This window comes from Polistes canadensis, unplaced genomic scaffold (genome assembly GCF_001313835.1).
Source record: "Polistes canadensis isolate GaletaPanama2010 unplaced genomic scaffold, ASM131383v1 scaffold_0, whole genome shotgun sequence".
In the NCBI taxonomy this organism is placed as follows: Eukaryota; Metazoa; Arthropoda; class Insecta; order Hymenoptera; family Vespidae; genus Polistes; species Polistes canadensis.
In genome coordinates, this window is record NW_014569547.1 from 1,224,207 (window position 1) to 1,235,847 (window position 11,641).

The 11,641-nt window shown below is 29.6% G+C and overlaps 4 protein-coding genes across 4 annotated transcripts; 2 read left to right on the forward strand and 2 right to left on the reverse strand.

Moving 5' to 3' along the window:
* Positions 1-612: 612 nt before the first annotated feature.
* Positions 613-4,534, forward strand: LOC106793548 (calreticulin). Its single transcript, XM_014760610.1, has 7 exons — positions 613-787; positions 1,660-1,764; positions 1,876-2,079; positions 2,345-2,496; positions 2,804-3,307; positions 3,504-3,647; positions 3,871-4,534. The coding sequence occupies exons 1-7, from the start codon at positions 703-705 to the stop codon at positions 3,886-3,888; spliced, it is 1,212 nt and encodes a 403-aa protein (XP_014616096.1). The 5' UTR covers positions 613-702; the 3' UTR covers positions 3,889-4,534.
* Positions 4,535-4,621: 87 nt separating this feature from the next.
* LOC106793472 (E3 ubiquitin-protein ligase TRIM23-like) lies at positions 4,622-7,196 on the reverse strand. The gene is made up of 6 exons (XM_014760488.1): positions 6,815-7,196; positions 6,182-6,742; positions 6,009-6,117; positions 5,558-5,931; positions 5,104-5,472; positions 4,622-4,993 (listed from the first exon to the last, which is right to left on the reverse strand). Exons 1-6 carry the CDS (start codon positions 6,881-6,883, stop codon positions 4,799-4,801), a joined length of 1,677 nt encoding a protein of 558 aa, XP_014615974.1. The 5' UTR covers positions 6,884-7,196; the 3' UTR covers positions 4,622-4,798.
* Positions 7,197-7,268: 72 nt separating this feature from the next.
* LOC106793491 lies at positions 7,269-8,674 on the forward strand. Its single transcript, XM_014760489.1, has 5 exons — positions 7,269-7,382; positions 7,610-7,956; positions 8,021-8,156; positions 8,242-8,298; positions 8,373-8,674. Exons 2-5 carry the CDS (start codon positions 7,619-7,621, stop codon positions 8,523-8,525), a joined length of 684 nt encoding a protein of 227 aa, XP_014615975.1. The 5' UTR covers positions 7,269-7,382; positions 7,610-7,618; the 3' UTR covers positions 8,526-8,674.
* On the reverse strand, positions 8,523-11,093 carry LOC106793486 (actin-related protein 8). The gene is made up of 8 exons (XM_014760475.1): positions 10,922-11,093; positions 10,665-10,832; positions 10,098-10,589; positions 9,669-10,013; positions 9,440-9,586; positions 9,130-9,346; positions 8,920-9,048; positions 8,523-8,834 (listed from the first exon to the last, which is right to left on the reverse strand). The coding sequence occupies exons 1-8, from the start codon at positions 10,949-10,951 to the stop codon at positions 8,662-8,664; spliced, it is 1,701 nt and encodes a 566-aa protein (XP_014615961.1). The 5' UTR covers positions 10,952-11,093; the 3' UTR covers positions 8,523-8,661.
* Between the last annotated feature and the right edge of the window lie 548 nt (positions 11,094-11,641).

An 11,641-nucleotide genomic window follows, 5' to 3' on the forward strand; every position in this document is an offset into this window, starting at 1 on the left:
TATTTTCTCATCATTTGATTTCCAATTAATGATCAATTAACAATCTGAAATAGCGATATTTATATGTCAATATTTGTAATAATGTTTTAATTGCATCATTTATTCATTTTTAAATTAGTCATAATCTAATGAATACAAGTAAAACGTTTAAAATTCGTATTCCACAATGTTAATATTTATAACTTTTAATAGTAAAATTTACATTTGAATTTAATTCGAAACAAGATGGGCGCCTTAGAAAGAACCAATCAACGCTTTCTTTACACGTACTTCCTGTTTCTATTTAAAAATTATATTAATTTTAATAAGTAAGAAGTAAAGAAATAAACGAGTAACAAAATTATTCGATAGCTTAAAAATAAATAATTTTAATATATATATTAATTATATATAAATTAACAATTATAATTATAATGATTTAAAATGTAAAAGTCATTCTGTTGTATCGACGAAAGATAAGGAAAAACAACTATTGGTAGTACAATAGTTCCTGCATTCGTACATAACGGTGGGGGTACTACGATCGCTCGAGCGTGGTCGGAGCCAATTGGTCGAGAGGTTCCCGCCAATCACCGTTCTCCATCTGTCTATCTCGACGGGTGCTAAACTTACCAACCACATCCGTCGTACAGGCATTATCAGGTAGATCGTTGTGAAGTAAACGTCTTCGTCGAACGTACTATTTCGTTTCGACGTCTAAAAATGCGACAACTTTGCTCTTTTCTTTTCGTCCTGACGATTTCCTTCGTCACTGCAGAAGTCTACTTCGAGGAAAAGTTCACTGATGGTGAGTTTGACGTACGAACGATATTTTATTCTAATTTAAAAAAAGAAATAAAAAAAGGAAGAGAAAAGAAAGAAAGAAAGAAGAAAGTCAAGAACTTTCGAGAAAAAAGAAAGAAAAGAAAAAAAAGAACGCTTTCCTATTTTTCTGCATTATCTTGCATCTTTTTCTATCCTTACACTTAAACGATCATTTTCTTTAAGTAGAGCCCGGAAAAATCAACACCCACCATTTTTGCATCGTTTCTCAACTGGAACCACACCCTGCTAACTTTTCTTATTACAATTTAATGTTTTAAGCTTTAATTTACCGGCCTTATGTCGACTACGCCATGCTTATCTCTCTCACTCTGCACCGGGATGAGACAAAAACGGGCACATCTTTTTTCCCTAATTGACGCGAGAACGAAATGTTCATACTTTTCCTTATACGAGTTGCTTTTTTAATTCCTCACGCACATACATTCATACATAATTAATGATCTAATTGATCTTCCTACGATAAGATAGATTTTAATACCCCATATGACTATATATACACGACATACATATATCATGCATACGTGTCTGTGCATTAGTCACATACATCATTTAGATGAATATCATTCTCGTAGAAAATTGCCTCGTGGCAAATGTTCAGGTAGACAATCGTATCTGTTTTTTTTTCCTAATCATTTAATCGATTTCTAAATGTTTTATAGATACTTAATTATTTATTTTTAAAAAGAATGAACAAAAATATGTAAACAAATTTTCAAATCAAATTAGCTTTATACGTTTCTAATAATTAGAAAGTATATTAGAATTTTTGAAAAATTTGTATTGTTTGTTCAATGACTTTTTTATTATATAATATTATTAATTTTACGTGTATAGATTCGTGGGAAAAGAATTGGGTATACTCTGAACATCCAGGGAAAGAATTTGGAAAGTTTGTCTTAAGTCATGGGAAATTTTGGAACGATCCAGAAAATGATAAAGGTATATTTTTCAAACTATTGTGTCTTGTTACTTTAATATTCTACTATATTAAATATTCAACTATTGAAAATGTATATGTAAGTAGTAGATAAAAATATTATTTTATTATAGGTATCCAAACTTCGCAAGATGCTAGGTTTTATGCTTTAAGCAAGAAATTTACACCATTCAGTAATAAAGATAAAGATCTCGTTATTCAATTTACGGTTAAACATGAGCAGAGTATCGATTGTGGAGGAGGATACGTTAAAGTATTCGATTGCAAATTGGATCAAAAAGATATGCACGGAGAAACTCCTTATGAGATCATGTTTGGTAAGAATTCAATAATAATCTTTTAAATCGAGCCTAAGAGTCACTGGTCAATCTACATTTGGATGGCAAGTGCTATAGGAACTCGAAAAGTAAAATGGTCTTCGATATGCCCTGGCATACCACTGTGGTATTCCGGTTACCTAAAGTTGATACATTTGTATTTTATAAATATTATTTTTTTATTTATTTATGTATATGTATATATATATATGTATATGGATTTCTTATCTTATTCTTTATATCAGTCCAAAATACTTTTATATAGGACCTGATATTTGTGGAGCGGGTACAAAGAAAGTGCATGTCATCTTCAGTTACAAAGGAAAGAATTTGTTGATTAACAAAGATATCCGATGCAAAGATGATGTCTATACGCATTTGTACACATTAATTGTTAAGCCTGACAATACTTACAAGGTAAATATAAGTCGTAATTTATGTATATGTATATTTTTTTATATATATATATATTAAAGAATCGAGCCTAGAGTCACAAATTCTTGATAGATAGTAAAGGATGGGTGCTATAGGATCTCGAAGAGAAAAGATTATCTTGCTTAATTATTATACATAAGTTTTTTATCACTTATTGTATTTATGTAGCAAAGGTCAACATATTATCATTATCATATTATTATATCAATTATATAAAATATTATTTTTCATAGCTTTTTTGGATCTCTTATGAGATAATTCATATTTCATGTATTACATTTTATATTAGGTTCTCATTGATAATGAAGAAGTAGAATCTGGAGAATTGGAAGCCGACTGGGATTTCTTGCCACCAAAGAAAATTAAGGATCCATCACAAAGCAAACCTGAAGATTGGGATGATAAGCCTACTATTCCAGATCCTTCTGACACTAAACCAGAAGATTGGGACAAACCTGAACATATACCTGACCCAGAGGCTACCAAGCCAAAAGATTGGGACGATGAAATGGACGGAGAATGGGAAGCTCCCATGATTGACAATCCTGAATATAAAGGTGAATGGAAGCCTAAACAAATTGACAACCCCAATTACGAAGGACCTTGGGTTCATCCTGAAATCGATAATCCAGAATATACCCCTGATCCTTCATTGTACCTAAGAAATGAAATATGTAGTATTGGATTTGATTTATGGCAAGTCAAATCTGGTACGATCTTCGACAACGTCTTGATCACAGATGATGTGGAGGTAGCTCGTAAATTCGGTGAAGAAGTCTGGAAACCAACTATTGTAAGTAATGTGCTAACTGTATTATTTAATTATTAAGTAAGAGTAATTTTTATGATGACTTTGTTTATAGTTCTGATTTAAATGAAGGACAAATAATTGGAATTCCTCGTTACTGAATTCAACATGTATCATTAATTAAGTTAATTCTAATTTCTTTTACTTGTAATTAAAAGATGTTTATCCATGTGTATTACAGGAAGGTGAAAAGAAAATGAAAGAAGCGTTAGAAGAAGAAGAAAGGAAACAGAGAGAAAAGGAAAGTAAAGAATCTGAGGATAACAAAGATGAAGATGAAGACGAAGATGCCGATGAGGAAGAAAATAGCGTTCCAGATGTAGAGGTATGTAATAGAAAATAATACTATTAATATTTTAAACATTTGATCACAAGTAATTTTTTATTTGTGTCTAGTTGTAAATATATTATATGATGAAAAAAACCGTTTCTTGATTACCTGAAAGATAAAAAGGTGGAATTCCTCGTTACTGAAAATATTATTTTAATTGTATCATTTATCATTATTTCTATTATTTAAATGAATTAAACAACTACTTTATTTTCAGGAACATGATGAGTTGTAAATATTTGTGTCAATTGACGCAAAGATAGACTGTATTCCAGGAGCTGTGTAGCTGCGACACGCACTAACTCCCATGGGCACAAAATCATTCTTAAAAAGAAATTTTCTTAATGCAACTAATTGAGTGATCTTCAATAATTTATACTTCATTCTAATCAGACGAAACTTCCATTACACCTTAGAACATCGAAGGATGATTTTTGTGATGACATTAAAGTTGAAAAGCCTTTGGTCTCTATTAAATCGTGAAGTATTTCGTTAATTGTGCAAGTAGTCAGTGCTGTGTTGCCTAAGGTACACTGTACTTAAAAAAACTGTGAAATAGAAATTCGTATATTTGTCTCTCGTGTCCTTCAACGGCACAGCTCCATAAAAGACACTAAGTTGTTCCGTTTTTGTTTGTCAAGTGTTTTTATATACATTAAAAGTAATTGAGATGTAATTTAACGATGCTATATTATATATATATACATATATATATATTATTTCATTTACGTACAGTGTACGCATAATAAAACTCGCTCCCTTTAAAGGTAAGAGTGTTGGGTGTGTGCAAACATGACTGAATGATATTTGGTATGATTATGTATCAAAAGCAACAACCAATAACCATGTAATAAAAAACGAATAAATAAGACTTTTCTAGATGTGATTCGACTATTTATTCTTAAAAATTGTTTGTTATGTTGTCATGGAAATTTTATGTCAAATTATAATAAATATATACATATGTATATCTATATTATCACGTTCTTTTTATTTTATTACTTATCGTTTATCATATATATTTAAGGTTACAAATATATATATTAAAACTTAAATGGAACAATATTTTTGAGTACTAATTTTGTTTCTAATGAATACCTTATTTCAAAAATTGTAGAATTGAATTAAATTACAGTCAATACCAATCATGATGTTATAGGTATTGTATACAATGTTTCATGCGCTCCAAGTTGTTGTGTTAACCAGTCGAGACCTTGTGTAGCTCCACTAATGTTCGTAATTACAGATGATCCTTGAATATGCCAGGCTCGTCCACAACAAAGTTTTTGTAAACACAGAATATCAGTCAGTTCTTCTACACTTGCACAATCTGGTAAATCCTAAATGAGTAAAATATATATATTTGCAAATAAAAATAATTGAAATTAATACTTTTTTCATTGTATACAGTATACATATTATCTGTGAAATATGCATTTAAATATTCTACCTGCTTGTTAGCATATATTAAAAACAAAGCATCTTTCAGTTCTTTTTCATTGACTATTTTAGACAATTCATTTTGAGCTTCTTCAAAGCGAGATCTATCACTAGCATCGACCACAAAAATAACAGCTTGTGTTTTGTGATAATAATGTTTCCATAAGGGTCTGAATTTATTTTGACCACCAACATCCCAAAGCGTGAATACAAGATTTTCATATTCCATACTTTCTACATTAAATCCAATAGTTGAAATTGGAGGTGCTGAAAGAGTAATGCCTCTCATTGCAGAAAGTATACTAGTTTTCCCTGCACCATCCAAACCTAAGATCACTGCTCTCATATCAATTTTTGTACCTATATGTACACGATTGTCCTGTCAAGAAAAAGTTTTAATATATAATATATGAAAATGTATGTATTAAATTTTCTGTCTATCTGTAAGTATATTATGTACAAACCCTGCTAAATATAATAGGTATAGATGATTCGGGTTTGAGAAAATCAGGCCCTAATTGAGCATAATGTTGCTGTTGCTTTTCTAATGTGGCTAAAACTTCTTTAACTTTTTCCGCACTGCTCAGTAATTTCCAATCTTCAGAATCTAAAATGCTTTCACACTGAATACATACACCAGCCACCTGCGATCTTGTTATTGTCAGATCTTTTTGTTGTTGTCTTAAAGCACATAATCTACTTCGAGTCTCTGTATCTATACATGTTAATGCAGTCTTTTCTTGCTCTGCTAATAATGCTCTTAGTTCTTCAAAGTGTTGACGTACTCGTTGTCTTGCATCTTCAATCGCCCAGCCTTCTAATTCTTGTATAACAGTTTCTAATAAACAGAGCATTAAAGAACAAGATATTTTCTATTGGTTGGAAATAAAATAAAGAAGGACTAATTCGAGATACCTATTCTCTGTGCCGTATCTCTCATACTCTCCATAAATTGAGTCATCTTCTGTAGTGCTGCTATTACTGACTTTCTTATATTCTTGGCTTCCACTTCGACCAATGCTGACTATAATTTGAATTACAGGTAAAATGTCAAAAAGGGACCTATAAGGCGAAGAAGAAATATTTACCTTATGTGTACTGTGTCGACCATAATCTTTGCACAAGTAACACATCAAGGAATTGTAACAGCCTTGTTGAGTACAAGTGAAATTGGCTATGTACGTTGAGTGTATTGGACACTTAGGTTTTTCACGTGGTTTTTCTGATAAAAGTACACGCTTATGTTTACAAAGCGTTCTTGATGAATGAGTAGCGGTATCGCAAGTTTCACATAAATGAGTAGTACATACTGTACAATACAGTACAGCCATATGACTTTCATCTTCGTCGCAAGGTTGATTCGATTGAAGTCTTTCTCTTTCCAGCATGAAAGCTTTATCATTGTTAGACTGTTCCAACTTTTCTAAGAGTTCGATTAACGCAAAATTTTTCTTTAGACTAAGAATACCAGTCTTATCTATTTCAGTTGGTTGTCTGTCGAATGGACAGAGAAGGAATTGTTGATTTAACATGCATGGTCTTAATCGTAATAAACACGAATGACATACTGTATGACCGCAATGCAACAATCGTGGCACCTTTATACCGTCGACAGTAAAAACTTCTTCGCAAACACGACATTCTAAAACCTATGCACAAACATTATGTTTTTAATAAATAAATAAGCAAACAATTGAAAGATATTTTAGTAATTTTCTTACATTGGATTTTGTGGTGTTTTTAAGTGAACGTTCGAAATAATCACCCAACTTATTTACGTCTTCTGTCATAGTCAAATATTTTATTGTTGCATATATTTTGCACCAATTTCTACGGGCGTTTATTCACTTTAAATATTTGTTATACAATATAATATTTTGATTGAGAATAACATGAAAAAATTACAGATATTCAAACTTTGATGTTACGACTTTTGATAATATATTAAAATTTATACACAGTGTTATAAAAAAATAGCATTGTATAATAAAATATAGTATTATTTATTCTTCTTATTTATGTATTATGCTGCCGTTATATAAATCCAATGTATGTATGCATCACGTTTGGAATTGTATTTTTGTCTTTTCTTTTTTTTTATAATGTTAGAGAGAGAGTGAGAGAGGGAGGGACAAAGAGAAAGAGAGACATCTGTAGGTCAACACGTGAATTACTATCGTACCTATTTCAAAACATTTCTGCATTAGTAACATCAAACGAACTTTCCTGTTGTGTTTGTGTGTTTATTTGTGGTTGATATTTTAAAGAAATTATAAAGAATATATAATAGTAAATATAATTATATTTAATAATATTAAATTTATATATGATAATATTTTTAACAATATTTTAAAAATGTTAACACTTTAAACTCACATGTTCTTAGTTATGTTTAATTTATTTTATTAAATGAATTCATTTCTTTAATACATATATGTTTCTGTTATATTTAAAAAAGTTTTATTAACTGCAAGTAAGATTGAAAATAATATAAAATTTAAAACACTATTTTGTAGAATAAAAATATGGAGTATACTCTAGAAGATACGTATGAAGATTTAACAGATTTGCAAGAACTTTTGTGTAAAGAAATTGATGACTTAGCAACTACGTTAGAAAATAATACAATTAGTGCTTTGAAAAAATCATGCACATCAGATGAAGTTATAACGAAACAACACACGATGGCTAGTAGTATACTGAAATATATTCCAAAAAAACCGCCTAAAAATTATCCTATACCTAATACAACTGATATTCATATAGATACGCTTAATGATTTAGAAAAAGAGATCGTTAATGCTGAAAGTTTGTTAAACAAAACGCAAGAAGAATTGCAGATCATCGAAAAGGATATTAATTAGTAAGAAATTAGATTAAATAATAAATAAGATTAATATCGTTGTAATCATTTTTTGATATTGCAGTTTACAAGATAAAAAGAACGGTTTTAATAAGATGCGTGAAATGTATTTAACTTCTGCACAATTACTGGAGGAAAATACGTATGAACACGAACTACGAATCAGTAAAAAATTATTTAAAGAAACTAAGCAAGATTTAGTAAGTATCATTTTTCTTCTGTCAATTTTGTTTGAAGAGATTTATATCGGTTGTATTTACTTTCTTTTCTTTTATTCATTTATAGCGTCAGATAGTGGAAATAATATTTCCAAAAAATGAAAACTTCTCTCATCTTCTGTCAGTAAGTAATATAATGTTTCTTATCTCTTGAAAATTATTTTATTGTATAAAAATATAAAATTATATTATGTTAAGGAATTGGTAATTGCATATACAAAAGGCGGTGATGACATTTATGTGGATGTAATACCAGAAATATTTGATTGCGCTAAATTTTTAGTGGAAGCAGATATTGCTATGTATCATCCTAACGATACAAATAAAATTAAAATGATTGAATTACTATAAAACAATTAATTTATCTTATGTATTACTTTTTATACAATATTTTACAATATTTTTTTCTAAGAGAGACAAATACAAAATAATAAATATACATGTGATAAAAAAAACATTTAAATACAATTACAAATGAAACATTAATCTACCATATAAAAGGAGCTCTTTCTCTTAGTATTCTGACTCCAAAACGTTCCCATTCTTCTCTGCCAATCCATAACTCTTGTGCAGATTCCAGACAACTTAAAATTGCAGCACCTTTCCATGTGGTTATCCCTGGATCCATTTCTTTTGGTTGTGTAATGATATCTAATATTTCTAAGGTTATTAATTATACATTATTATTGGTAACATATTTTTTATGATAAATAAAAAAATCATTAATACTCAATTTAATCTTTACCAGTTCTGTACATATAAGGAATTTGAAGAGATATACGATTGTGAAGCCACATTCCAATTCCTTGAAATTTCATTCCAGATCCAACAACAAGAATGCAACTAGACATTTTTCTTTTTAAATCTTCCGTAGCTGTATAGAGAAATATTTATTTGTAAATAATGTTAAAAAAATATATATCTTACTTTAAAATCTAAATTAAATTTTACGTACGACAACGATCAATACTTTGTAATATAGCATGATCGAGTCCAAGAAGTTGTTGCGGACCGACCAAAAAATCTCTTGCATCGAGATCTCGATTCGATAAAGCAATTGGTGCAGTATCTATGGCATCTACATTAACTTCTTCTTCGCCTACAGTGGTTGGTGCAATCACTTCTTCTTGCATTTCTAATGGTTGTTCTAAATTTTCTTTCATACTTCTTCTCTATAAAAATATATTAACATATCATTAAATACAATATAAACAAATATATATATATTTTATTCTATTTGTTTTTATATATATAAATATTTTTACACTTGTTTCTCGTAAGTAATTTTCATCATGAGGATCTTCTGGATCACCCATGGATCGTCTCTGAATATGTACATTATGCGTGCCTGTAACTTTAAACAATTCTGGTTGAAATAAACTCAAAGGTGCTACCAAACATTCATCTCCAACCTGTAAATATAAATATATTCATATATCTGTTCAATATAACACATGATTAATAAGTTAATGAAATGTAGAAATAAAATATTACTTGCAATGTATACTTCTCCGTTTGCCTTTTAGGTTTCCTGACGATAAATGTTTTTTCTTGAGATCCACAAACATTTAAATCGACATGGCAAAAATCTTTTTTCAATTGATTTAAAAGTAATGCATCCAATTTATCAGATGGATCGCAAGATTTGTATGGGAATGCACACTTTTGAAGCAGCCAAAGAAATGTAAGAGTTATATCTCCACCACCATAATCCATACGTACACGCGTGTTTCTATGAGAAATTCCATCTTCAACGCAAGAGACAGATGTTTTTTGATCACCGACATCTACAACACATGCATAACCTAGACCTGCTCCAAATGTAGCTGCTACGTGATCCTAATAAAGATCATATAAAAATAATAATTATTTTAATCCCTTATACATTTATAATTACAATATCTTATCTTTCATGTAACGAACTTGTAAAAGAAAGCAGGCTCCGAAACCAATTTCACAAAGCATCAATGTGGTTAATTCTCTTAAATATTGTCTATTATAAATGTCTGGTATTACAAGTACTGCTCGATAATGTTTTAAATCTCTCAGTGGTATGTTCATTTTTTCAGTAAGTACGTATTCCCAGATTGTTTTTAGATCTGCCATAACTGCTTTTAAACTTCCACCAGGGCCGGAATGAACGTTGAGTTCACCTCTTTTATATGGAAAATGTATATTGAAATGATCCTCTGGATTTAAAGAAAGTATATCATCACCCACAATGATATCCTTATCCGTCTTCGTCCATTCAGTTTTGGATGGGGATAGTACTTCTGGATTGGATCTACGATTAAAAGCTGCTATTTGTTGGGGTGGTGTAGCATATCTTCTCCTACCATCTGATTGTAAACAAGATTGCAATGTATGAGAAACGTGAAGACGTGATTCTTCCATTGTTTGTGTTAGTTCTTTCGTCTAATAGAAACAAGTAAAGATTATTTTTATTAACTTATCTAATTAGTAATAAAAATAATTAATAAACTAGCTTACTCGAGGAACAAGAACTGGTAAAAAACCATCCTTATATTCAACTCCACCTGGTAATCGTTTTCTAGCAACTGCATTCAATAGAGTACAAGGATTTAAATCAGACGCACGACCCATACGAAGATACATTGAACCAGGATGTATTATAATAATGGTTTGCGCTTGGATTTGCTAAAAACACAAAATAATATTTATGTTAAAATTTAATTACAAATGTAATATGTATATAATAACCTCAATGAAACATAATTATTATTTACTTCAGCGCAAGATTCTTGAAACACAGGCATAGTTTATTAGAATGTTTATGTCAAAAATTAATTTAATATATAACTTGTTTAATATAATAAAAATGTATATAATGTCATTTATGTTAATATTCAAAACACAAAAATGCAAAGATTTGAACACTGTTAATATTCATTACTACTAGCGTCGCTATATATCGTGTTGAATTTACTATAATATATAATATATCTATCGATTACCTACAGTAAAGATAACAGAGTCCATTGCGTTCTAGGTAACTGAAAAAAGCAGGAAAATTTCTTCATTATCGATCATAAAAATATTAAATTTAATCATCAAAGTTTAAGTATGTACAATATATTTTTAGAAAAATTATAATTTAATCATTAAGGAATTTCTACGTAAAACATAAGAACCTTTTTATATACGGCTGATAATTTTAAAACATTTAGGTAGTAAAGTACTGCTTTTATATACGGTAACTGTTAAAATAACAGACTTCGCATTAACTTCTATTATATTTTATTATTATTATATCGCGAGAGAAAGAGAAAGACACAGTGTTGCATAATCTTTCTAAAGAAGATATACAAAAAAAATGAAGCGAATAAAATATTTCAGATAACTTAAACATATTTATACTAGTATAAGCATTACATACCTATTAACATACATTAAATATTAAACGATTTCGATGTGATATTTTTTTCGATGAAAATTTCCCCCTCCAA